The 27,788-nt window shown below is 43.3% G+C and overlaps 2 protein-coding genes across 8 annotated transcripts in view; one reads left to right on the plus strand and one right to left on the minus strand.

Annotated features, from left to right (window-relative positions):
• Positions 1–125: 125 nt before the first annotated feature.
• On the minus strand, positions 126–10,491 carry VPS72 (vacuolar protein sorting 72 homolog). Its single transcript, XM_002919341.4, has 6 exons — positions 10,281–10,491; positions 6,619–6,771; positions 6,320–6,434; positions 5,756–5,932; positions 1,029–1,173; positions 126–720 (listed from the first exon to the last, which is right to left on the minus strand). The coding sequence occupies exons 1-6, from the start codon at positions 10,395–10,397 to the stop codon at positions 333–335; spliced, it is 1,095 nt and encodes a 364-aa protein (XP_002919387.2). The 5' UTR covers positions 10,398–10,491; the 3' UTR covers positions 126–332.
• A 3,694-nt stretch (positions 10,492–14,185) lies between these two features.
• PIP5K1A (phosphatidylinositol-4-phosphate 5-kinase type 1 alpha) overlaps positions 14,186–27,788 on the plus strand; it is a 42,121-nt gene continuing 28,518 nt past the window's right edge. Inside the window, exons 1-2 of one of the 7 annotated variants that reach the window (XM_019799757.2) lie at positions 14,186–14,735; positions 24,379–24,417. In XM_019799757.2, coding sequence (XP_019655316.1) covers positions 14,654–14,735; positions 24,379–24,417 — 121 coding nt within the window. In that variant the 5' untranslated portion in view covers positions 14,186–14,653. Of the gene's footprint in view, positions 14,736–14,764; positions 14,842–22,114; positions 22,137–22,165; positions 23,189–24,378; positions 24,418–27,788 lie in introns of those variants that run through there. The other 6 variants (XM_019799754.2, XM_019799755.2, XM_034654255.1 and 3 more) reach the window with 6 other exon arrangements.

The raw sequence follows: 27,788 nt of genomic DNA on the forward strand, positions 1-27,788 counted from the left end.
TGTTTATAATCCAGCTGGAAGAACGAATACTTAGAATTTAAAATGGGAAGCTCTCAATAAACGCTATTAAACAAAATGAAGACCCATATATACTCAGACATTCACAAAGACTTCTTGCTCCCAAATCTAGATCAGACACCAGACCAAGGGATCTTCCTCTTTTATTAGATTAAAAAACACAAAACCAGTAGGAACTGGGGGGGGGGGGAAGAAATATAGAAAAGGGCTGGGCAAAGCTCAGAGTTGACAAAGAAGGCAGGGAAAGAAGGGGAAACGTGAAAAGCCCCAAGTCAGAGCAGGGAAGAGGTTTCCAAGGACGAAACAACTCCTTCTTATTTGATGACAATTTTCTGGCGCAAGGCTCGGGGCCCAGAACCAGGGAGGGGCTCAGGAGGTGGCGGGCCAGGGCCCAGTGCAGAGGCAGTGGGCGGCAGTCCGTGGGCAGTGATGTACTTCTTGTAGGCCTCACGGATGATCTTGAAGGCTCGAGCAGTGGCATAGGGGATGTCTGTGACAGGGTCCCGGTACAGAGCTGGCCGATGGGTCACAGGGCAGACCTCCCGAACAGGGACCTTTGGGGGCCGCCCTTGGGGAAACCATTCCTCAAATGTTGCATCATCACTAAAAGTGATGAAGGTACGGGAGCAGCTAGCTGGAGGGACAACAGGCCCAGTGCCAGGACGGGGAGTCAGTGCAGAAGCAGCGGGAGCAGGATCCAGTCTAAGGGGAGAGACAAAAAACAGAAAAACCTCTGAGGAGAGAAAACAATAGACACACAGATCAGACAGGCAAGGAAAGAGAGGAAGCAGACAGAGATGGGAACCTTCTGAGAGAATCTAAGTGACACATGAGGAAGAGCAAGCCGGGCTGGATGGAAAAACTGGAGAGAGAGGGGAGAGGCTAAAAGAAAGAAACACAGAGCCGAGGGAAGAGGACGCTGAAGGACACCTGCGTGTTAGAGCTGTGTGAGGAGAGCTGAGGAGGGCAGGGAGAAGGCTCTCTCCCCTTCTTCCCTATGACACACTCACCCTTCCACATCCACATTCTCTTCTTTAGGGCCTGGCTCCCCAACAAGCGGCACCGTCACGGAGTGATAGGTGATTATGGGCCCAGGGCACTTCCGTTTCTTGTGCACCTGCTTCTTTTTATCAGCTTCCAGCCTCTCGTATGTCTCTTCAGGGTCAAAGGAAGGAATGAGGGGATGGTGAGTTCCCCCTGTGCCCACACCACTTCTGTCCCACAGTCTTTCGATGGCCTTCCCGGCTGTCTAGTCCCTGCCTAAGCCATTCACACAAATCCTCTGAAGCCCCCTAGCACCTGTACTTCTGACATTTTCTGCTTGCCCCCGACATCCTCCCTGCCCGCTTCTCCTGTCCACTTGGTTCCTCGTGCACTCAGACAGTGGACTTCAGATCTAGAAGGGACTGTTGGATAAGAAGCCTGCTGTTTCCCTCCACATTACTCTATGGCTGCCCTGTCTGCTTGCTCCCAGCAAGAGCAGCGTGCTGTGTCTTCACGCATTTTTAGTCGTTACAGAGTTCCTTCCTATTTTAAGCTGACATAGGATGTCTGATGACACTTTTACCTTTTTGGGCTGTAAAGGACACAGGTCTAATCTGTCTTCCCCATGACAGTCCTTTACACAGTTGAAATTAGTGTCTGTGTCTCTCTAGGCTGATCATAATGCCCATTTCATCGAGCCATTATGGTTTTGTGACACACTCTCAGAGGGGTGCGAGCTGAGCAGCCCACTTAAGTGTTCTGTGTGATCTGTTTTGTATTGCATTGTATTTTTTTTACTTTTTTTAAAGATTTATTTATTTGGGGGAGGGGAGAGAGTGCGTGAGCACAAGGGAGGATGGAGAGAGGGAGAGAATCCTTAAGCGTATTCCCTAATGAGCTTGGAGCCCGATATGGAGTTCGATCCCGGAACCCTGAGATCATGACCTGAGCTGAAATCAAGAGCTGGGTGCTTAACTGACTGAGCCACCCAGGCGCCCTAAGGAAATTACATTTAAATACAGAGATTTCTGGTTCCTCTTAAAATAACAAGAAAATCCGGCAACTCTGCATGTGTATTGTCATGCGGCAACACTGAGCTGAGCGGAATGACTGCCTCTCCTTCTGAGCGCTCCTCTAATTCACCACCGTCCCCTGGCTGGACCTGTGACACTGCACTATGGCAGTTCATGGTTGGTACGCAGGTTTCCCCCTCAAGGGCAAGGACTGTGACTCATATCATCTACATATTATCAGGGCCATGCAGTGTTCTGCACATTACAGGCACTTAACAAGTATTCGTTAATGCTCAATAGGTCAAAATATTCCTGTCCCTTTCCTCTGAATGAACTCCAAATTTCCGTTTCCTAAACGTGTGTACTATCCTCTAGATAAAGTCAGACCAGAAAAGTGTGCTCTGGAAACCCCACCAATGATTTAACCTCTTTTGTACTTGGAATTCTGGTTGGTAATATTGCTTTCTTTCCCTTCAACCAACCTTCCAACCTTTCTCCTTTCAGACACTTCCCCGTACCTTCTGGAAATCCTGCTCCATAATCAGCCAATTCATCTATGTCCTCAAGTTCCTCACTCAGCACGCCTTCCACAACTAGTCTTCCTGAAAGCCTGTCACCCTGTCAGGCCACCATGCCCCCTGCAGCCCTCTGGTGGAGGCTGCTCGTGCTGCCACATCCCAAGCAGGGTGTGCCTGCGTCCTGTTGAACCCACGCTGCTCCTCTACCCATCTGCAAACCCGCTTCCCTTCTGAGACTTACGCCACCAAGCTAGACCACCTCTCCTTCCTGTCATGCTCAGTCCCTCACTCACTGAGGACTTGGGCAATGCTTTCCGCTCATCCTCTCCACCCAACTCCTATCACCCTGGTGACCTCAACATGCACACAGGTAACCCCTTCAATATCCCATCTCCGCAGTTTCTTTTTTTTTTTTTTAAATGATTTTTTATTATATTATGTTAGTCACCATACAGTACATCCCCAGATTCCGATGTAAAGTTCAGTGCTCCATTAGTTGCGTATAACACCTAGTGTACCACGCAATACGTGCCCTCCTTACCACCCATCACCAGTCTATCCCATTCCCCCACCCCCCTCCATCTCCGCAGTTTCTTTACCAATCTCATCTCTTAACTATTTTCCTGTCCATGGCACTTGAGTTATTCCATTCCGCAACAGCCACAGCCTATACTTTGTGAGTGCCTGGAACCGCCCCAGCTCTGACACACTACAATCACACATCTGAGGCTCTGGCCACAACGTCCTATCCTTTGGGTCTGTTTGCTCCCTATTCTAGATACCTCTGTTCCTCCTTGATACCTCCTGTATGCAGACCTCTCCACATTCTCTCTACCTGGCAGCCCCTTCCAGTCTTCATTTTCCTTTGTAATTCAAGGTTAGGTTCCTATTATTTCAGTCACTCCCATCAGTCAAAACTCCCTGGCCCAGCCCTGGATTGCTGAGTGCTCCTGGAGAAATATTACGCAACGGGGTAGACTGGAACTACCATGAACGCCTGTTCCCAAAATTCAACAGACTCCCCTAACGTCAGCAGAATATTCTATCTCAACTATTTCAAACACTCTTCACTCTCCTCGAGCTTTCAACTCTATGCCCAACACCTGACAGGTGATAGTGCCTAAAAGGGATTAGATGAGAACCACTCCAACATCCTGCTGTGGGTTTACTAACCTCCAACTAGAAGCCATCCTCCTTCCCTCCCTCCCTTAAGCCAATTACTCCACCTGTGCTCTAGCTACCCCTTCCCTCCACCTCCCACTTCCCCAAAAACCCGCACTATTAACTCCTTTCTTTCTTCCCTATCATTAAACTCAGGTGCTTCTCACCAAAGACACAGTTCCTCCAATCTTTGAATAAAACAAACAAGGAAAACTCTATATTGACCCCAGACCCTATTGCTTTTATTCCTTCTTCCATCTTTCATAGCCAAACTTTATAAGCCTGCTTCAAAATGACATCGTCCCCAAAAAGTGCTCCTTAAGGTCATCTCTGACCTCTTTGTCACCAAAACAAATGGAAATGTCTCAGTTCTCCTGAGTGGCATCTCTGCAGCATTCAGAAGAGACTCTCTCTCAAACATTCTCTTTGCTTGGCATTCTTAAGGCAATTCTCCTGGAGTTCTCCAACTCTCTGGCCACTGCTAAGCTCCTCTTATATGAGCCCATTACATTCTAGTGTCTGCAGGATTCTCTTTGGCCTCTCTCTTCTCTTCCCCATGCTTTCTGCCTGGCTGATCTGACCACTCCAATGTCACTGATGCTTTCTGTACTCTACAGACTTTCAAATTTGTTTCCAGCCCAGATCTTTTGTCCAAACCCGGATGTGTATATTGAACTGAACTCTCAGCACTGCCTGGACTGTTCCCAGACTCCTCAAATTCAACATGTTCAAAAATGAACTTATTTCCCGCCCCCCCGCTGAACCTGCTTCTGCGGAGTCTCCTATGTCAGCTACTGATATAAGAAGCTGGGAGTTACCCTCCTTACAGTGGTCCAAACCAACCAATGCGGTCAAAGGATGTGGACTATAATTAGCGACATCAAGGTCACCTCAGGGTTTGTGATGGTTCTCAGTCATTTGTTTGAGGGACAGCTACTGTTTGAAAGTACTGAATTACCATCATACAGATAAAGATTAAATATCCAATTTAAAATCAATATAAGGAAACAATCATGAAAATACATCCTGAAGATGCTGGAACTGAAATAAATCTTTTCTCAATCATTGTGTTCTTTTGGAGTTATCTAAATTTGAGAAATATAAAAGTGGAATGGGTTGGGTCCCAGATATTACGTATAAACAATCTTCCACTCCACATTTGGGCTATAAACATTCAATTATACATTCTTGCTCACCTAAGAGAAAGAAATCAAAGAAAGACTGACCGGGGGGGGGGGTGTACAGAGAAAGAAAAAGAACAAATTAAATACTACAGTTGATTCTGTTATTTCACCCAATGAAAGAATGCCCTACATTGAGCATTTGATGGCAGGTGTGTAATTTACTGTTCCCTCATGTACCTCTCATGATTTCAGAACACCCTATAAAGAAATGTGTGTTCTGGGGTGCCTGGGTGGCTCCATCAGTTAAGCGTCCAACCCCCTGATTTCAGCTCAGGTCTTGATCTCAAGGTTGTGAGATTCTCTCTCTCCCTCTCCCTTTCCCTTTTCCTCCCCCCCACCCCCAATTCCCCAGCATTCTTCCTCTTAAAAAAAAAAAAAAGAAAAAGAAAAAAAAGAAATGTATGTTTTGTACATCTATTATTGTACACGATTGTGTACTCAGCAGATAAACTGAAGAGATTTTAAAGAATTTTGACTTAAAATAGTTCATCTCATGAACTAATTCTGGTGAATTTCTAATTTTCATGATTATCATTAAAGTAGGCATTGTCACCCCGCTTCGTAAACCAGGACAGCTAGATACAAGTAGGTTAAGTAATTTGCTGGTAGTCTTACAGCAAATGAACAGTACAACTAGGTTTGAACTCAGTTCTATGCAATTCTTATTTCATACCAATACACTTTCTCTTCAATATAACTTGTACTTCAGAGCCCTCCTAACTGCCTTGTTCCTTGCTCCTCATCCCTCACTCTCTGCACTTCCTTCCTTTGACTCCCTTGCTCCGAATCTCCATCTCCCCAGCTGCTCAGGTCCTCCAGTCTCCACTTTTCTCATGCTCTTCAGCCCTCTGCCCTCTGTTCTCAAAACCAGACTGACCCAGTGAACGTAAGTTGAGCTCCTCTGTGATCTTGGCCTCTCTGAGCAGCTCTTCCTGGGTCAGTGGCCGCTCAAAATGGGGCCCCTTTCGCCGCCGTGACTGGCCCTGCCTCTCTTGTACCCGAAGGAATGTCTGTCGTGTATGCTCAGCTGTAGACTGACGCATGGACTTCCGACCTGGGAAAGAAGTCAGAGAGGAAGAAATTTTTGAATTCATGTCCACCTCCTTTATTTCTTTATTTTTTTAATTTTAAAACTTATTTGGAAATCATTTCAAACTTACAAAAAAGTTGCAAGAAGAGTCCATAGAATACCTATGTATCCTTTACTCAGATCACCTCCTGTTAACCTTTTGCCCCATTTGCATTGCATGTGTTTTCCCAAATGATCTGAGGGTTAAGCTGCACACATCCTAGCTCTTGACCCTAAATACTTCCGTGTATATTCCCTAAGAATAAGGGTTTTCCTTATATAACCACAGTAATCAACTTTAGTAAACTTAACACTGATATAATACTTTATTATGTTCCAGTTTTGTCAATTGACCCAAACGTCTCCACTCACTGTCAGAGCCATCATCCTGTAGTTCTAGTGGCAGCAGTGCCTTCTCTTCTCGGGCCTTCTGAGAGCTACCAGCAGGAGTGCTGACCTTTCGAGGCCTCAAGCTCTTGAGAGGCTCCTGGGGACAGATTGGAATCAGATACCAGGGAACAAAAGTGATAAGGAGAAAGATGAGGATCTTAAAACTAGCACTGCAGGAAATTGGACTGGTTGGAGGGGCAGAGTACTGGGACCTCATGAAGGGCACAACAGAAATTATGGGAAATTATGTAAGTCCAAGAAAACCAGGATACCCCCAGCACCTTATATGCTTTGGTGACTACTCGGCGCTTCCTTCTTGGCTCTTCTGCTTCTCCATCACTGGATGGTTCATCCCCTTCGTCAATGTCAAAGTCAGAGTCCACCTCATCCTCTGTGTCTGACTGGTCCCCTTGATATTCATCATCTCCCGATTCCTGAGGACATAGGGAGAAGAGGTTCTCACTGTCACTGGAGTCATCAATGCCCCTCCAGGAACAGAATCTCTTTGCTTTCTTCATGTGAGAGTTGCTCCACTCTCCTTCCCAGCCCAGCCCTTCAGTTTCTTCAGGCAAGAAGCCTTCCAAGCTGATGGCCTTTGGCACCAGCGCCACCCTTTCCAGCATTAATCGATTGCCCTTTACCTGTAGCACACTGTTAAGTGCTGGGGTACAAAAAGATGTGGTTTGATCTCTACCTTCAGGGGTCTCACAGTCTGGCAGAGGACAGGACATAATTGTAAAAGGAAGTCTGAATACAAGGCAACTATAAAGTGTAAAATGGTACTAAATGGTACTAATATGTTACAGGAGAAGCGCCTGGGTGGCTCAGATGGTCAAGCAGCCAACTCTTGATTTCAGCTTAGGTCATGATCTCAGGGTCCTGAGACTGAGCCATGTGTTGGGCTCCATGGTCAGTTGAGAGTCTGCTTGAAGATTCCCTCTCCCTCTGCCCCCCTTTCTCTCTCATAAATAAATAAATCTTTTTTTTTTTTTTTTTTTAATGTTACAGGAGCTCAGGGTAGGGCACACTTCCCATACACTGGTGGTCTGGGAAGGTCTAAACTTTAGACTTTATTCCTTCAGAGCAGGGGTTGGCAAACTTTTACTGTGAAGGGCCAGAACAGAACAGGTAGTGGGCCAGATTTGGCCAGCAGGTCAGGGTTTGCTGAGCCCTGCTTTAGACTCTAAAGAACAAAGAGGATTTGAGTTGTGGTTTAAAATACTGGTAGTGTTTAGAGAGCCAAGAGGGCAGAGGTATCATGGGTAGATGGAATAGCAAGAACAAAGGTGCAGAAGCAGGAATGTGTATACCTTGTTTATGGAATAAAGATTTAGACCTAAGTAAAGCAGAAGGTTTGTCTTGGGCAAGAAATCTTCCTAGCTGACTACCTTTGACTCCAGCACAGCCTTCTTCCAACATTAACTGCCCTATAAGGCTAGAAGACTTGAAAAGATTGCATCCAGTCAGTAAAGAAACTTAACATATCAGACTAATAAACTCATGAGTTTAATTTGCAGGCCAGTGATTCTCAATTGTCTCCCTCTCCTTACTTGTCCCACTACTGATAATCACTGTGGAGGTAAACTTTTACTGAGAAATATGTCTCATTCTTCAGGTGTGTTGGAACAGAAAAATAATTGGGTACTAGTACTCTGTATAATGGGGAGCCAATGAATGTTTGGGGAGATAGAAAAACTGTATACAAGGGGTGTTTCAGAAAGCTCCGGGGTGGTTAGCTGAGTGGAATAGGGAACATGGCGTACCGCCTAGAATTGAGGAGCTACAAGTTAGTACAGAATGGCAGCCACATTGAAAAGTAAAGGGAAAAACACAGTTGAGGGCAGGGGAGTCGACTGGGCAGGGTGGCACCTCCAACATGTGGCTCTCCCAATCAATGATGTAGACAACAGGCCAATCTTGGTACACACGCTGCCAAAGCAAGCAAATAGCACAGACAGCTGACACTCCAAGCTAGCCAGAGTTCAGTCTTGCACTGATGACCATCATTCCCTCCCAAATAATGTTTGTAAAAGACAGCCTGGGAGCACATTAATCCCCTAGCTCTAACCTGGTATTTTGTCATCTCACCAGAGCAGAGTAGTGCAACTACACATTAGCTTTAGTGTCCAATCAAAATGCTTTCATTAAGTTAGGGATTTACTACCATTCCTTTGGCTTTTATCAAGGGTCATTAATAGGCATGACTAGATGAGAATGTTTCTACATCATCTACCAAATCCGTTACTCTAGGTATCTTATATAAGGATGCAACTCTTCCTGGGATTTAATGCTGAATAAATTTTTCTCTCTTAAAGAACATATATGCCTCTTTCTTACTGAAAAAAGAAATTCAGGGTTTGGCTGCCAGGAAGCTCACAGCTAAATTTAATATCAATTGCTATCACCAATTTAGCAGAGGCTCCTGGTACAATTACTTCTGACCTGTCTCTATTTTTACTGTTCCTACTTTTTGTTTGTATGGTAAGCCTCCTTTAATCCTTTTTGGAAGCATGAAGGGTACATATTAAATAACGACTCGTAAAATGACAGGAATAGGAAAATGGCCTTTGGGGGAGGGATGAGAACATTCTATTTTAAACTACAGTTAGGGCAGTGTAAGTAATGACTCCCAGTCATCAAGTCCTGTGGATTCAATTTCCTTAATTTGTCTTGAAACCTACTGCCCATGTTTCTCTACTCCCACTACTTCCTTCAAACCACTCTCCTCATTAGAGTGAGCATTCTAAAGTACAAATTTGATCATGATACTTTGATGAATCTTCTCAGTCGTCTGGATGAAAAGCAAAACTCTTTAACATGGTTCACAAGGCCCACCATGATCTGGCCTTTGCCTACTCCCTCCAGCCTTACCAACCTTTATTCTCCTACAAGGTTTGGAGAATGAAAATAGGCATACATGTACCAGACTCAGTACCTTTACATATACTGCCCCACCCCTCCGTGGGTTAACCTTTCTCTTCACCCTGCTCCCAGCCCTACTGTTATTCATCCAGCCAACCCCTACTTTTCATACTGTAGTAAGTTTAAACATCATGTCCCCCAGGGATGCCAATCCTGACCACTGACTCTGGCTCCCACATGTTACCACAGCACCCTATGCTTACCAGTTTTTTTTACTCCTTATCACACAGTATTTCAACTGTTAATCCAGCTGGTCCCCCCACTGGGGTCTGGAATACGAAGAAGAAAGTGGTGTTTTTAATACTCTCTGCTTCCCTAGAACTTAAAACAGTGGTTGGCTTGCCCTCGCTTCTCAACAGATATTTTAAGAACGGATAGATTCAATCAGTACCAGTGCCAATCCAATCCAGAGAATGGACGTATACCGTTGAAGAAAACAGACCATTTCTAAACTCACAGAGCTTACAACCTAATAGCAAAGTATAAACTAGGCAAACCAAATCTAATTACAATTTGAAATAAATTCTATGTAGGAAATAAATGGGCCACTTTTCAGAGCAGTCAAGGAAAGGTTAACTAAGGAGACATTTACATTGAGATTTGAAAGCTGAAAAAAAGAGTAGGCTAAGCCCCTCTATTTTTAAAATATATTCGTTTCTATACTTCAGGTGGGTAACCAGGCAGTGGGCCAAGGAGTATACATCGCGTGACTACGACGAGCTCGCGTAAGTTGTTAGACGTCAGAAGTGCGGTGAAACATGCAACCAGAAAAGTACACAGTTGGTTTCTTTCATATTCTGAGGTGCCTCGGGAGAGCCCCTCCATCCCTGGCCCCTCAACCCCATCCAGGACTCTCCTCTCTAGGACTCCATTTTATCCCGCGGCGACTCTCCCACCCGGTCTCTAGCATCAGCTCCCAGGGCTCCTCTCCATTCCCCGCCCCCTTCTTTGTCCGAGGTTTCTCCGCTCAGGACTCCTTTTAGCTTCCTCCCCCTTCCCTCTTCCTGGGCCCGGCTCTTGCCTCTGTGAAACCCCCATAAGTCGTCTGGTAGAACTCATCTTCCTCCTCTGCCTCCAGGAGCCCAGAAAGCCGGTTCCCCGCGGTCTTCCGGGGGGCCCGGCCCCCAGCCAAACTCATGCTGCCTACCAAGACTGCGCCGCTACCAGCAGCCCCTCGCCCAGTGCGGCGATCGGAGCTCGGCGCTCGACACCACTACCTGCGGGTGGCAGGCGACGGCGGAAGCCCGTCGCCCACAGGCAGAAGTAGCAGAGCGTCGAGAGGCTTCCAGTAGCTTCTGCCAAACCTTCGCTCTGCAGCCCCGCCCACTGGCGGACGCGGAGACCACACCCCAACTCACGGCCCTGGCTCGCGGCTACCTGGACCGCGGAATGATTCGACTCGGTGTCACCAGGAGCCTCACTACCCTAAGTCCAGAATTTGGGGTCAACAAGTGTTCACTTAGAAGTGGTCAGACCCCGTCTGCTCCGGTCCGTTTTCCGTTCTGCTTCTAGTAGTGAACTTTTCTAAAAACCCATTTTTTGTCACTCTTTTCAAAGATCTTTAATGGCTCCCTGGCATCTACAGGTTAAAGTCTAAAATCCATAAGCAGAATAGTAGTGTGGTTAAGACATAGCTTTAGAGACAACCAGACTTGAGTTTGAGTTTAAGGTCTTCTAGCTGTGTAATTTTGGACAAGTGGCGGAATCTCGGTTTTCTCACCTGTAAAAACAAGGCTAGGAGTGCCTGGCTGGCTCAGTGGGTAGGGCATGCGACTCTTGATATCACGGTGAGTTCAAGCCCCACTTGGGCATGGAAACTACTTAAGAAAAACAGTAAGATGGGACTAATAATATCTACTTTTTAAAGTTGTTGAAAAAGAGGTGGGGGGGTGGCTGGGTGATGAACATTGGGGAGGGTATGTGTTGTGGTGAGCTCTGTGTATTGTGTAAGACTGATGAATCACAGACCTGTACCCCTGAAACAAATAATACGTTATATGTTAATAATAAAACAAAGTTGTTGAAAAGGTTAAGAGATATAATCCCTGTAAACTGCTTCACACTAGATTTAGTAAGCACATGGATGGTTTGTAATAGTTATACTATTAGTTATACTATTAACATGGCATTCAAGATCTTTAATAATTTGGCCTCTCCCTGCCTTTCTAGCCTCACCTCCTGCCTCATCCTATCCTAGCATCACTTCCCTATTCTCTGCTGGGCCTGCGTGCTTTCCCTTCTCCTTAGGATTCTTTCCTCATCTTGTAAAATGGTTCTATAGGATGGTGAAGTCTTCTCGCTCCCCACCTCGTTTCCTGCCAAAATTCTGGTTCTATAGGATGGTGAAGTCTTCTCACTCCCCACCTCGTTTCCTGCCAGTTTCCATAACCATGGAGATCATGCCTCCTCAGTTCTCCAGAGTAGTTCCAATCTCAAACAGTCTGTGGTATTATCAAGACCGTGTGTCAACTTCTCTTCCCATCTTTTATTCTGAAAATATGGTTGTCAAACCATAGCAGCTGTATGTACTCTTTGATGGCAGCTATTACATTTTATTCTAATGATTTGTATATCTACCTCGTTAGCCTGTGACCTTTTTGAGGGCAGGGACTTTATCTTCATCTGTGTGTACCAGGAACTCTCATAGTGCCTAGGACATAGCTGGAACTAAATAATGTCAATTCAATGAATAAATTAATGAATGACTAATTGAATGAATATGGTACTCACCCTCTTATTTTGCATCTAGGTTGATCTTGCCTGCTCCTAGCCCCTCCATTCCGACCTTAGGAACTGTTTTAAGACATGAAGGTCACTTTAATAAAGCTGTGTGTGTGTGTGTGTGTGTGTGCGTGCACATGCATGCGTGCGCGCACAAGCCTTATCTCTGTTAAGTTTGTATATGGGCCCTATTTTGAGATCGCCAGATTGCTCTGCTTTTCTGAAATTTATATTGGTAAACTCCCTTTTCAATTTCCTTGGGGGCACCAAGCCAACATGTTCTGCTTTGCTTCTGCTTCCACACCCTGCCACGTCACCCCAGTTCTGCTATGCCAGGAATGTTACTGGGGAAGAGTGGTTCTATGACTCAGAGGACATCCCAGGGATTGAGTGGGAGTGGAGGTAGAGACAAGGTATGGGAGAAAAGATGGGAGACACCCGTAGCCTCACTTTTTGAATTTTGCCTCCATCCCTTCATATATTCAGGAGACATGTATTACACACCTACTTTGTGCCAAGCACTATTCTAGAGCTTGAGATCTAAAAATGGATAAGATGTAATCTTTGTCCTGAAATGTTCAGTCTTAGGAGGGAGACAAACAAGTAAACAGACTGACATAATACAAGGTAGTAGGAATAATAGTAGCCATTTTCTAGTGTATAAAGAGAAACAAAGATCCCTAAGAAGCTACAAAACAGGGATCTCTTCTTTTCAGGAGGGCTGAAATCAAATTCACTGATCAAATCCCAGGGAGAAAATCCCCCTGTTTGACCTACTGCCTTGGTGAGTCAGGGCTTTATTGGTCTCTTTCCAATTTTAAAATCAGAAACAGCTTTGTATCTACACCAGCTGATTTCTAAAATAACTCAGGAAATGGTAGCAGTTCCATGCTTTTAATGAAAACAAGGATAATTTATTCAACAAATATTTATTTATTGAAGACCTATGAGTGAGATCCTGTGCTAGACAGTGTGCCCCCACCCGCCTAGTTCCTGTACTGTTTAGCTGGGTGGAGGGAGATATATATATATATATATATATATATATATATATATATATATATATATATATATATATATATATATATATATATATATATATATATCACACAATTCCATTGCTATGGAATGAAATGGCAACCCAATCATATGAAGTTTGTCTACCTTCAGCACCCAAAGGAATATGAATAATCCAGCAGGTGGCAGCAGGGAAACAACTATTTTTATCTTGATGAGAGGGGTAGATGGCAGAGGTAAATAGGCAGGGATAGTCTGGGCTTTCGGGTCCTAGATTCCCTTTCTAGAACCGGTAAGACACCTGGATAGAAGATAACCAGGCCATCTTGGGGGCTATAAAAGCAAGATCCCCCCTCCGTTTCTCTTCACTTATTAATTCCACAAATAATTATTGAGCCTCTACCATGTGCAGAGCCACAGATGGGAGAAGCTGGAAATACGAGAGTGAAACAATCATTGCTTACAGTCCAATCAGGGAAAGACAGGTCTTAAGATCCCCATCTGGGTTCACAATCTCCAGACAGTACTTGGTTAAAACTGAGCAGTGTTAGTCCGCACACTAGACTAGAATGGATAATTTATCGTGTCCCCATGCCCTTTGGTTCACGTATCAAGAGTTAAGGAGCTAAGGGTTAGCTTGCTTGGATCGCGGGAAGACTGTGGTATGGTCTGATTGCTTTCTGTGGCCCTTTCTGACAGGTCTTCATTCATTCATTTATCAAATATTTACTGCGTTCAGTAACTATACCCAGCATTGCGTTTGAGGCAAAGTGTAGATCTGTTTTGAAAAGTCATTCAGAGGAAGGCAAGACGGCCGCACACGTTACAGTAAACAAAGCAGTAAAGCCGGAAGAATACTTAGTCGCATGTGATGTTTTGTGATATTTGAGTGCTTAACGTCTCTGACTTGACAACAGAGCTTTTGTCGGGAGTTCTTCCCTGGGCTCTAAAATTAAGGGCCGGACGTGCTCTCATGAATCCCGAGCTCCGGCAACCCAACGCGGTCCTCTCGCAGGAAGGAATATAAATTGACCCACCGAGCCACCGTAGGAACGGTCTGCAGTCGGGAAGGGCTTGTCTTCGACCTGTGGATTCGTTAGGGCGTCGGGAGCCCGCGTCATATGATCTATAGCAGCCCCCCGATTGGCCCTCAGGGCCTCTCTTCCCGTGGAGGGGGTTGAAACTCTGGAAAGGTTAAGCGCATGCGCAGTTCCCGGATTTCCCTAGCCACCCAGAGTGGAGCGGTGGGGTTGGGCGATAAACAGGCTGTGGCTAGGGAGGAGGGTTGAGGACGTTCGTTCCGTTGGGACTTTTCACGCCCCCTTATTCCTTTAGGTGTGGTTAGTTTCAGACGCGGGGTCCTGGCGGGGTCTTGAGCCCACTGTCTTGTGAAAGGGGAAAGAAGCTCCCGCGGAGAGCGGACGAAGTTGCGGAGAGGGTGCGAGACGGGAGTTCTCCCCTATGCCAGCCAAATGGTGCGGCCCTAAGCTGTTTCAAGACCCGGCCCGACGTGTCTGAGAGAGGCCCTGGAGGGGGCAGGGAGGCGGCCCGCAGAACGCGGGTTCTGTGAAGAGACGTGGAGAAAATTCGATTCGGAGAAGAGGAAGAGCCCGATTGAAAGGGAGCGAGGCCGCTGAGGGGGAGGGGGCTGCCAAGATGGCGTCGGCCTCCTCTGGGCCGTCAGCGGCCGGGGTTTCATCCTTGGATCCCGCGGTCCCTTCCTGCGCCTCGTCCTCAGGTAATCAGGGCGGAGCGTGGGCAGGGGTCTGATGACTGCTGTGCGATGGAAACGAGAGCGAGACCTGGGAGGGCACCTGTAACTGGGGATGTCCGAGGAGTTGGCGGTAAGGAGGACAGAGGCCGGGCTTTCAAATAGCAGGGCTTTCTGAGCGGGCAGGGGGAGTCCGAGGAAAGGATGGATTTGGTTGAGGAAAGGGAGGCTGTCAAAAACACTAGCTGTCTTCGGGGAGACCGAATTGAGGACTTGAGGTAGTAGGGTTAGGAAGGGAGGGAGATTGAAGGTGGGGGTCGGAGGAAAACAAGGGAAACCGAAAGGAGTGGAGGAGAAAACTAAAGTAAATGGAGGCTTCATAAGTAGAGAGGAATTAGTGTAAGAGGCAGGTGGAATCCAGGTTGATTATGGGGTTAATTGGGTAAAAATGTGGAAGAGAAGCCATGGAGTTGAAACATGTTTAAGAGTTATGTGACGCTTTCTTTTGATTGCTGCGGAGTTAGGGAATTGTGGATTTTGTTGGGGGTGGGAGTTATTTGAGACATCTTTTTCCTTAGAGACTCCCCCTCATGCGTCATTCCTTCTCACTCAGTGCCCCCCGCCCCCCCGCCACGCGCACGCACTTGTACGCACATATATGTTCTGTCAAACACCCTACTTCGATGATTCCCATTTCTAGACTGCCCAATTTTGGGAAGGAATGGAACATTTTGAAGGAAGGTGGAAAAAAGACCCTAAAAACAGATGGAGAGGGTGGAATGATTCAGTAGAGGCTGAGAGAGGTTATGGTGGGAATTAGGCCTGGGAAGGATGGTGTGGTCGGGGAGGTGGTTCTTCGTGCTGTGGGGGAATATTGCATAATAGGAAATGCACTGGAAGAATGGTTAGGCTGTATCAGGAAATTGGTACTTGGAGAATGGAGCCAGGGAACATAGCTCAAAGTAGTTAGAAACTATTGGAGATTGAGGGAAGGCCAAGGAGCCCACAAGAAAAGCAACAGATTGTGTGTAGGAGGGAAAATGTGTATAAGTGTGGGGAGGGGGGTGGAGATTGAGTCAGAAACTGTTCTAGAGCTTCCATCAGAAATGTCTGGTGTTCCACAGTGACTGTTGCCTCTAAACTGTGAACAGGAGAGGCTGCCAGATGTTGGATGCTATACTTGAGATGTTGACGTTTCCTTAGGCCTGGGATTTCATCCTTGCCTTTTGAATTGACTAAATAGAAGGTTCCACCTTTCATATTCCAGCTGGGATGAGTACAACTACATGGTCACAAATATCTTCTTCATAAGCTGCAGTTTTATTTATGTGCATCTATTTTTAGTTTCTTGAGAGGTGATTTTTGCCTTTCCTGTAAAAGCATTAGAGGACCACAGCAACTCATGTTGTATTCTAAGTGTGAAGGATGAAGTAAAATGACAGTTTTTTAAATAAAGTAGTCCCTTAATTTAAAATCTTTTCTCTCCTTACCCCAATGCTGAAAGAACAATGGTTGTGTGTAGTCCTTAAACTTAACTATCAGGTTAGGTGTTCTATTAGAAACCAGCTTAAGTTTAAAAACCATGTGCTTATATCCCAAAATTTGATTCAGCCTCTATATCATTGGAAGTACTGGCCGTGGACAGATTTAGGAATAGAGGAAATATTTCTTTATCACTTTTTGATACATCTTTCTCCTCTTCCATCTCTGTTCCTGCTTCAGATAGTCGTCCTATCTTTTTCAGATGTCACTGTATGATATTTTTATATGTTTTTATGTTTTCTGCCAGATCCTAGGGCTGGCAGTTAGTAATTCAGATTGCATAAATGTTTTTGTCCTTTTGTGTTTTCACCAGAAAACAAAATATTAGGTTTCAGTGGACCTTACAGCTCCTTGACTCTACTATATTCATATGAGAAGTCAAGGTATAAAAATGTCTAAGAATAGTTTTAGATTTCTATTTTTACTTTTGTTTTTTACACCTTCCCCCTTTGCTTCTTTGACAGATATTGAAGCAATTGGGTTAAGAAAAATTCTGTTTGTAAATATTCCTGAAAACCTAATGGGATTTTTGTGTCCAAATACACAGTGTTGACTTTGTGTGCATCTGCACTTTCACTTAGGTTTGGGCTTAGTAAATTTAATTTAGTAAAATATTTCATTTTAAGGATATGATTGAAGAGGATAGAATATTTGATTCTGATGTCAAAAAAAGGCTATTAAAAATGGGGTTTATTTATTTTTATTTTTTTGAAGTGGGTTTTATTTGTGACTGGGGTTGAGAGTTGCTGTATCTGGATGGTACCAGGGGAATTAGGACATTGACAGGAATGAGTGATGGTTTGTGGCTTCCTAAATTGTTAAAGGCAAGAAGGCTGGTCTTGTAGAAATTCAAAGTAGGTAGTGTGTGTGTGTGTTTGTAACCATTCTAAAACCAGCTTATTGTTCTTAGATGGTCAGCTGAACTCACTTAAATTTTGGTGAAACTCTGAAATCCTAAAGGCAAGATTCTTTGGCAATGTTGAAAATAGATTCAAGATAAGAATGTTAGGATTCAGGGACATATTGACTGATGTTTTATAACCTTTGGAGGCTCAAAATCTTTTGGCATTCAAATTAGGAAGGACGGATTATTTAAAACAGTTGTTCCTGTCCAGATTATTTCACCATTAAGGCAGAGCTTGTCTTCTATATTGCTGACAAGTGAAATACAGAGGGTAGATCAAACCATACACTCTAAGAGATGTTTGACATCTTTTCCCATTGGAATAATTACCATGTTTGGATTTGGAGGAGGCAGTTATAAATGAGTGTCAGCTTACAGAAGCCATCATCGTGTGTTCCTATACTTTGTTAATAAAAACTGATGCAGTTTGCCATCTAGTCTCAGCTGTTTGGTGTGTAAAGGAAATTTATTCCTACTTTTGCTTTCTCCCCCATCCTCATTATTTGGACAGTGGCACCACTTAAAAATAAAATTAGCCCTCAAGAGGTGCTGTTGACAGTATGACCATCTGTCAAACCAGTGTGCAGAGAGTCTGTTTCCCTATCTTTAATTTGACTAGTTTATCAAGAGCTTGAAATTCAGGGCCTCCTGGCTGGCTCAGTTGGTAGAGCATGTGACTGGATTTTAGGATTGTAAGTTTGAGCCCCACATTGCTGTGTAGAGATTACTTAAAAATAAAATGTTAAAAAAAAAAAAAGAGCTTGAAATCAGCTACTGAATCCCCCCCCCCTTTTTTTTTTAACTACCAGGAAGGGAGTAAAGAGTTTCTGTTTTGGAGACTTGATTTGAAGTTTGAAAGAGTTAGAAAGTAAAGTTAGAATGATAAAGTGTATACTGCTCCTCTGAAATAAGAGCAGTTTGATAAAATCACAGGTGACTCCCCCAAGGAAAAAGCACTTGAAACGTTAGAAGATCATGAACCTGTAGTTCCTTTTTGCTTCAGACCAGAACATTTCTGAAATTGTCACCCTTCACCTCTATGATTTTATCATGAGCACAAATGATTTGGAAGTAACTTTACAGCTCCTTTCTTTCTTTCTTTTTTTTTTTTTTAAAGATTTTATTTATTAATTTGACAGAGACAGCCAGCGAGAGAGGGAACACAGCAGGGGAGTGGGAGAGGAAGAAGCAGGCTCCTAGTGGAGAAGCCTGATGTGGGGCTGGATCCCAGAACACTGGGATCACGCCCTGAGCCAAAGGCAGACACTTAACGACTGCGCCACCCAGGCGCCCCTACAGCTCCTTTCTGACTGTATTTTACTTAACTACTGAGGGAAACCCCAAAGAACACAGACTGAAGCATTTTTGCGTGGGACCTTTATCATAGGGCCAGCCTCATCAGTCCCTGATTCTGGTGGTTTTGTTCTTTCTAGAAGAGCTTCACCAGTAAATTACGCTCTAATCTGATAACACCAAATGGTAGGGATTTTGTAGTTTTTTTTGTCTGTGTTCTTTGTATCCAGTGTAAAACATTTGTAGGCTGATCCTTTTCCCTTCAATTCTTCCATACTAGTGAAAAAGAATACAATTTAAGCCACTTTACTAGAGTGAGAAACTGAAATTTGGAAATGTAAAGATAGAACAGAATGTCATGTAGTCAGAATATCACCAAGTATCATTTTGGTTAACATTTTATAAGTAGAGAGAGCTGTTTCTGTTTGTTTTTTACATGGGGGTTTTATCACTTCTTTTTTTCTTTTGTTCCCTTGGTAGATTTTGCCAGAAAACTGACATCAGAACGTCATTGTTTTTGATTAACCATTTATTTATTTCTTTAATTTTTGAAAAATATTTATTTGAGAGAGTGCGATGTGCACACAAGTGGGGGGCTGGGGCTGCAGAGGGAGGAGAGAATCTCAAGCCAAAGATTTGGCGCTGAACTCAGAGCCTGAGGCCGGTCTGGATTTCAGGACCCCAAGATTATGACCTGAGCCAAAACCAAGAGCCAGATGCTCAACTGACTGAGCCACCCAGGCACCCCTGATTAACCATTTATTTCTGCCATGACTGCCCAAGCCTGGTCAAGTATGATTATATAGACTTATTAAGTATGCGGTATCTGATAGTAATTGCTAATAGTGTACTGATAAGTTAGCTTTAGCTATCAAAATAATATGTTTTGTTAGTTTCTTTGTGCTGTTCTAGGTTGATATAGAAGTTTTCTGATTCATAACTTTGCTCAAACAGGTGCCAGCTACTAATTATTACATATTTTATTAGCCTGTTTTTCTCTGATAATATAATGGAAGCTACAGCCTATGAAGTGAACAACAGAGATAACACCAGGCCAAAGACAGAACTGGGGATAAAGAAGGAAGGTGGTTATTTTATCCTTTAAGCTGGATATTTTCTTTCCTAGAATTTTTGGATGTTCTGACTTGACATAAAGCAAGAGCAAAGTTGTTAGTTTCTTTCTCTTTTTCCTGAGTGTATTTCTTGATCATGAATAAAAGTATACTTCAGGAAGTATGCTATTTTCTCATAGCCTGGTAGAGGGAATCTCTATTTCTCTGTGTTCCAAACCCCAGCCCACCATTCAGACTCAAAGAGAGAGTGTTTGGGCTGATGGTATTTCCTAGAGGAAACCCCTTCCTAGCCCATTTCCCCTATCGCACTTCACTTCTCCACCCTTTCCTATCAAAAGAGCATTGTTTCTAAGTATGTGTTGATTGGTTTTGTTCATATCTCCTATGAGCTTCCATCTTCTTTTTATTGTTTACTATTTGAAGTGAACTTTTTTCCTCCACCTCTCCATTTTTTTAAACTTTTGTCTACCTTTTTTTTTTAAATCCTTCTGTGAAATTCCAGTCTGTTTGGAATGACTGTAGACAATATGTATTTTTTTAAAGCTTTTATTTTTAAGTAATCTCTACACCCAACCCGGGTCGTGAACTTACAAGATCAAGAGTCGCGTGCTCTACCGACAGCCAGCCAGGCCAGGCATTCCTGTAGACAATATGTATTAATTGGCAAACATCTGATTCCAGAAAAGGCTCCTCTCTATTGAGTCTGAGGAAGACTTTGGCAAAAAGTAAGGAGGGCAGGGGCGCCTGGGTGGCTCAGCGGTTAATGGTCTGCCTTCGGCTCAGGTCATGATCCCGGGGTCCTGGGATTGAGCCCCGCATTGGGCTCCCTGCTTGGAGGGAAGCCTGCTTCTCCCTCTCCCACTTCCCTTCTTGTGTTCCCTCTCTTGCTGTGTCTCTCTGTCAAATAAATAAAATATTAAAAAAAAAAGTAAGGCGGGCAGATTCCTTGCAGGGAGTTCAATATATTTTATTGTTTGCCTTGTATACTTTATTGAGTAATATGGAAGTAACCCAGAATAAGCACTATACCAAAGGATCAGTGATGTTTGTAGGAAGTGGGCTAAGGGAAGGTAAGCAAAGGAAGTTGTAGGGAGAGAATGGGAAGAGGGTTTTTTTAGGATACATACTTAGCTAGAGCAGAGTAGCTTTCTTATGCACAGTCTAGGTAAACAAGCCTGATAAACTTCAAATTTTCATTGACGAGAACTTGTATAAAAGGGATGATAGAAAAGTAACATCTCTGATTTTCCTTGTAATTGTTTTGAAGTTCATTTTTGGGGCAATTAGTGTTCATTATGATATCATTAAAATTAGACTTTCTCTGCTGAAACATGTACATTCCAATCCAGCAAGAGTCTGCTTTTTCAGGATAGGTGGAGCTAGGTTTGGAAATAAGAGGTGGCAGTCTGCCAAGAAATCTCAAATATTTCTTGGTCATGGATGGCTTATCCAGGAGACTCGGGTCTTTTATTTATTTATTTATTTTTAAAGATTTTATTTATTTACTTACTTTATTTATTTACTTGTCAGAGAGCACAAGCAGGTGGAGCAGCAGCAGAGAGGGAGAAGCAGGCTCCCCGCTGAGCAGGGAACCCACCATGGGGCTCAATCCCAGGACCCTGGGATCATGACCTGAGCCAAAGTCAGGAGCTTAACCGACTGAGCCACTCAGGTGCCCCGAGACTCCAGTCTTTTAAAGAAGACCTCCCTGCCCCCCATATTTTCAAAGTGTTAGCGCCAAGAGATACATATTTGAGGCCTGAGAACCATGAAATTTGCCTTGTAGAAGCAAAAGTTTATCACTAGAGGGAAATGTAGAGATAGGGAAACAGGTTCAGGAAGCTTGTTACTAGTGGCAGAGGTGTTGCATTGAGTCTATATGTTACCAAGATGAGTCTTAGTTTAAAAAAAAAGAAAAGGATGAGTCTTAGTAAACTCGTGGCTCATTCCTTGCTACTTAGTTGGCTGTTATCTGAGGTGACTCCAGGACTGGTAGATCAAACTGTTTTGGAGCTTTTGTTCCTAGGAGCATCTCTGCCTTTCTCACTTTTTCCTGGAAGATCCTTAGGAAACTTGACACTTGATAGGAAACAAAGTTTAGTTTTTCTCTGGGATGTGGCTTGGTTTTCTTAATTGACTTCATTTAGCCCCTATTGTGAGGGTATAATGTACTTTTTTGTTTATAAACACTAAGTTTTTGAGTACTCAGCACTACTACTCAGGAGGTGGGCTGATATTTCAGACATTTCTGAGTATTTTCATTTGAAGAACATATTGTGCCTCCTATCTGCAGGGGTTATGGTCAAAATGGTTTTCAATATTTCAAGGTAACAAGGACCAAAGAGATTGCTTCAAATAGTGCAGCAGATAACTGGGCTGACTGTGTTTGTGTTTTGTTTTGTGTAGGTTTTTTTTTTTTTAAGTTTTTATTTATTTATTTATTTGACAGAGAGACAGCCAGCAAGAGAGGGAACACAAGCAGGGGGAGTGGGAGAGGAAGAAGCAGACTCATAGCAGAGGAGCCTGATGTGGGACTCGATCCCATTACGCTGGGATCACGCCCTGAGCCGAAGGCAGACGCTTAACCGCTGTGTCACCCAGGCGCCCCTGTTTTGTGTAGGTTTTTGCTTTGATTTTTTTTCCTTTTAAAACCTCTGGCTCTCAGTATGATCAACCAAGAGAACCCGTAAGAGTTAGCATTGTTTCCCAAAACTCTGCTTTATATCGCTTTGTGCTCTGTGTAGGTCATATTGACACATTTATGTAGTAGTATTGAGCTGGGTGTCTGGGATTGCTTCTCTGCAACCTGCCCAGGCAAAACTCCAGTTGTCTGAGGAATGCACATCCGGCAGCCTCTAGCATCCCCAAATTTTATGTGTACTTGAAACATTGAAGTCAGTCACACACTGCCTCTTAGTTTCTCATCTGGTGAATGATGTCATTTCATCTCTGACGGAAATGCTTCTGCTCTGAAAGTGCAGGGAGAGGCTCTGGTATTAAGGCCAACTCTGTTTTGTTCCACACACTGGGGGGAAAAACTCTTACTTTGGAGGTTTTTACAATTTGGAAACACTTTTATTTCAATTATCTCCTCATTTAAAGCCAACTCCTTTCCCCCTCTGAAGTTTGCCTTTTTTCACTTCTCAGAATTATATTGATGATTTCCCCCTTCCTCTACATTTCCTTCTTCCCCTCAATAGTCAGTCTTAATCTCCTGTAGTTCAATAGTAGCGAGCAGATGTATGGAGAGTCACAGTGGTGTTTTGCCAAGAAATCAGCCCCTCCAGTACCTTTTTCACCAGAAACACAATTTAGGGTGGGGCCAAGGACCAAAATGGAGTGCTTCCTTAAGACTAGGGCAGAGTTACTCAGAAAAATATTCTGTGACGTGGTGTGATGATTCATTATTGTATTTTAGCAAGAATCAATTGGGTTGTTTCCATTTGGCACTTGACTGGTTCAGCTGCTTTGAAATTATTTTAGTAACATTAAAGATTTCCCAGCTTATTTTCATAATTTAGCGGATAGATCTTTTATATTTTTCAGGGCTTGGTATCCAGGAGATACGCTGAAATTAGGTATCCCCGTTTTATAGGAGAGTATTGATATTTTGGAGGACATGAAAGATAAACCTCTTCAGAGAGAACCTCTTATATGTGCTGATGAAGGTTTGTTTCAGGTTATACAAGCATATCAAAGTAATATGTGGTAGAGAAAGAGAGTGAGTGTAGAGGAGTCATGTGTATTTGTAGCTTGGGATTGTCAGCAGTGTTCTGGACATTTTCTTTCTACATTTTTTTTCTTCTGGTGTGTCTCTGCAGCAGCTTAATATGAACGTAATGAACTTGAGTTAATGTGTGGGTGGGAGTGATGTTGGTCTGTGTATGTGGGACTGTCGAGTAGTGGTTTACTGGGGAAAATGGAGCATATAGCAAAGAGCACAACAATAAAGTCATCCCTGTGTATCTCTTCCTTAATTGCTAAATTAAGGAAATAATTATTTTTATATAAAATTTACATAGTTATGGAAAAATAGATATTTAAAGTTACAAAATCAACCTAATTCCATTAGTTAAGATAGTTATACTTAAACATTTTGATATATAATCTTTTGGACCTTTTCAATGTGTATAAATAATACAAGTGAATTTATAGAAAGTGTTTTACAAAAATATCGTACTATGTATTTTTTTACCTTTTTCCACATCCTATCCATAAATATACATATAAATAATGGTTTATATATTCCATTTTATGGCTAGATTTATGTCACCAGTCTGCTTTTGTTCATTTAGATTCTTTCCAGTTACAGTATCTCTCCAGTAATCGTTTTTATATACGGTGGTGCAGTAAATATCCTTGTATATACATTTTTGTCCACTCAGTTATTTCTTTAGAATAAATTCCCACTTCTGGGTCAAATTGTATATGGATATTTTTAAGACTTCTTGCTAGATATTGCCAAATTACCCTCCAAGAGTGGAAGACCCTCAAATAAGATGCACACACATTATTTCTTTGAAAAGGTAGATAGATGCCTGTATGCTAAGGAGTTTCACACCTGAAAATTTTTTGCCAATATGAAATCACTCCAGAGTGAAATGATTTGGGTTACAAATTTTGTGACCACTCTTGGAATTTTTCTGCCAGAACTTCTCTTTCTCTTGTTTTTTGGACGTTTACCTAGAACTACAAAAAAAATCATTTTACATTTCATAGTATGGTGCTGGGGAGCAGGTTAGGTCCTGTTCATAATTTTAAATTTCAGAGTTGTTTTTTTTTTTTTAATATGCTTATTCTGCTGTAAGCAAGTAGAACCCCAGAAGTAAGTGATAACTTTCTGTTTTTCCTCATTTAGGTTTCAACTTTCTGTGCTGTGGGGTCAGCCATAAGAGAGGTAGATCTGATGTGTATCTGTGCTGAAGAAGCATGAGCTCCTTGCAGTAACTAGAAGCCAACTCCTCTTCCCCGTAACAATTGCACACTTTTTGTAGTGGTAGTGCATGGCCTTCTTCTGAGAAGGCTGTGGATGACTTGCAAGCATTATTTGACATTAGCTCCCATTTCTCTCTGCTCTCCCCAAAAATATGCTATCATAACACAGAAGTTTCTTTTCTCACAGTTCCACACTATAATATGAATCAGTCGGCTACCTTTTGTCTCCCTCAAAGTCTTCCTATAACTTCATTTCCTTTTTTTTTTTTTTAAAGATTTTATTTATTTATTCGACAGAGATAGAGACAGCCAGTGAGAGAGGGAACACAAGCAGGGGGAGTGGGAGAGGAAGAAGCAGGCTCATAGTGGAAGAGCCTGATGTGGGGCTCGATCCCACAATGCCAGGATCACGCCCTGAGCCGAAGGCAGACGCTCAACCGCTGTGCCACCCAGGTGCCCCAACTTCATTTCGTTTTGTTCTAGTATATGAGTCTCAATTCTTCTTCTTTTCCCTTTCTGCTGCATTTCTCATTTCCCCTGACCCTTCCATCCTAGAGATAGGTTTCATAATTCACAATGATGATAATGAGTACTAGTATTTGTAGAGCATTTATTATATGTTAAGTGCTGTACATGACTTACTTAATTCTCTTAACAACCCTAAGAGGAAAATGTTATTTCTCCATTTTATAGATGAGGTAACCAAGGCCTAGAGAGTTTTAACTAACTTGTCCAAGGTTGCCTGGTTAGTAAGTGGTAGTTTAGTACTCAAACCTAGGTGTTCTGATTTCAGAGCCCACATTTCTGCCCACTAATCTGTTATTGCTCCCCTGACTAATTTGGTAGTCTGTGTGAACTAACTTGATTTTAAACCAGATTAACTGTTTGTTATTGAATGGGTACTGACTGAACCAGGACTCCTTGATGAAGGAGAGAATAGTACAGAAGACAACTTCCCCTTCTAACCTTGGCTTTTCTAGAAAAACAGAATTGTGAGCGCTTCTGTGCATAATATGTGGAGTTACTGATTCTTTCAGTCTTTTAGCAAATATCTTAGAAGTTAATATGCCCCCCCCCAAAAATTAATTGCCAAGAATTGGTAACTGATTCTGTAGTCAATTCCAAGATCCCTAAAACAAGAAGAGTTTGTCAGATGCCCTCTTTTTGTCCACTGCGAATTCAGTAATCATAAAAGCCTTATGCTTTTAATCAGAGGAAGTTATGGTCCCACATAAACCAAAAAGAAAACTCTAACCTGAGATGAATGGGGCTTTTTTTTTTTTCTCTGTTAAAGTTGTTGATGTTTTATTACAAAGACAAAAAGGTACTTTCTACTACTGGTGAGGACCTTAACATCTATAAAACTGTGAAACTGCTCGTTCAAGAATCATACTTGAAAGTAGTTTCTGCTGCTCTAGAATACAGGCATTGTTTGGTTCAGAACAAGGATTACCTCACTAAAAGAAGTGAAAGGTATTTTCCTACTATTTTTGTCAGTAACATTGATGACTATTGCCAGAGGAACAGAGTTGTCATTATTATTAACTTAAGACTGATGGAAGACTGATGGGGGGCACGTGGGTGGTGCAGGTCAGGCTCAGGTCGTGAGATCGATCCCCAGGTTGAGCCTTGTGTTGCGCTGCATGCTCAGTGCCAAGTCTGCTTGGATTTTCTCTCCCTGTCCCTTCCCGCCATGCTCGCTTGCATGCTTTCTCTTTCTCTCTCTCTCTCTCAAATAAATAAACCTTTAAAAAAAAAAATGAGAGTAATTGAAGGAGGAGGGACTCTGCTCTTAGTCCTTTCAGTGAAAATGAAAAATAGATTTCCTTGTCCCAAGGGAAGAGGTACCTCAGGGAAAGAAAAGTAAGTGTTCGTGTTGTCTGTTAGCAAATCTGAGATTATTTAGTTTTTAGAGCATTCTAGTTCCCCTGGTGCATTTTGGCCCACCTAGACTTTAGGTGGCCAGAAAATTGAAAACAAAAGATGGTTTAAAAAAAAGAGTTGAGGGGCGCCTGGGTGGCACAGTGGTTAAGCGTCTGCCTTGGGCTCAGGGCGTGATCCCGGCGTTACGGGATCGAGCCCCACATCAGGCTCTTTCGCTATGAGCCTGCTTCTTCCTCTCCCACTCCCCCTGCTTGTGTTCCCTCTCTCGCTGGCTGTCTCTATCTCTGTCGAATAAATAAAAAATCTAAAAAAAAAAACAAAATAAAAAAAAATTTTTTAAAAAGAGTTGAATTGGGGATTAAGAATATGAATTCCGGGGCACCTGGGTGGCACAGCGGTTAAGCATCTGCCTTCGGCTCAGGGCGTGATCCCGGCGTTATGGGATCGAGCCCCACATCAGGCTCCTCCGCTATGAGCCTGCTTCTTCCTCTCCCACTCCCCCTGCTTGTGTTCCCTCTCTCACTGGCTGTCTCTATCTCTGTCGAATAAATAAATAAAATCTTTAAAAAAAAATATGAATTCCCATTCTGGCTCTGTCATCATCTTTGCTCTGTGATTTTGAGCACAACCTTTATGCTTGTGCTTTTATTTATAAAAAAGAGGATTAGACTAAAAATCTCAAAGGCCCTTTCAGAATGATTTTTTTCATAATATATTATTGATTTGTTAGCTTGCCAGTGAGCAAGTAGCTTCATTTGTGACTGTGAAAGAGCTGAGTTTTCAACTTGTTTTGTTTAAAAATCAAGTTTCAGGGCGCCTGGGTGGCACAGCGGTTAAGCATCTGACTTTTGATTTCAGCTCAGGTCATGATCTCAGGGTCCTGGAATCAAGCCCCAAGTCGGGCTCTGCACTCAGCACGGAGTCTGCTTGTCCCTCTCCCTCTGCTCCTCCCCCTCCCATTCTCTCTCTCTCTCTTAAATTAATAAAATCTTTTTAAAAAATTAACTTTCATCAACAGCTGTAGATTTCAGCCAGACTGAGCTTGCCTAGCCAGAATTTTTAAAAATTCCCAAAGTAAGAGGGGTGCCTGGGTGGCTCAGCCAGTTAAGCATCTGACTACGGGTCAGGTCATGATCTCAGGGTCCTGAGATCGAGCCTTGCCTCAGGCTTCCCACTCAGCAAGGAGTTGGCTTGTCCCTGCCTGTTTCCCTGCTCATGTTCTTTGTTTCTCTCTCTCACTCAAATAAATCTTTAAAAAAAAATTACCGAAGTTAGGGGCGCCTGGGTGGCACAGTGGTTAAGCGTCTGCCTTCGGCTCAGGGCGTGATCCTGGCATTGTGGGGTCGAGCCCCGCATCCGGCTCCGCTGTGAGCCTGCTTCTTCCTCTCCCACTCCCCCTGCTTGTGTTCCCTCTCTCACTGTCTGTCTCTATCTCTGTCAAATAAATAA

Source organism: Ailuropoda melanoleuca, chromosome 2 (genome assembly GCF_002007445.2).
Source record: "Ailuropoda melanoleuca isolate Jingjing chromosome 2, ASM200744v2, whole genome shotgun sequence".
NCBI lineage: Eukaryota > Metazoa > Chordata > Mammalia > Carnivora > Ursidae > Ailuropoda > Ailuropoda melanoleuca.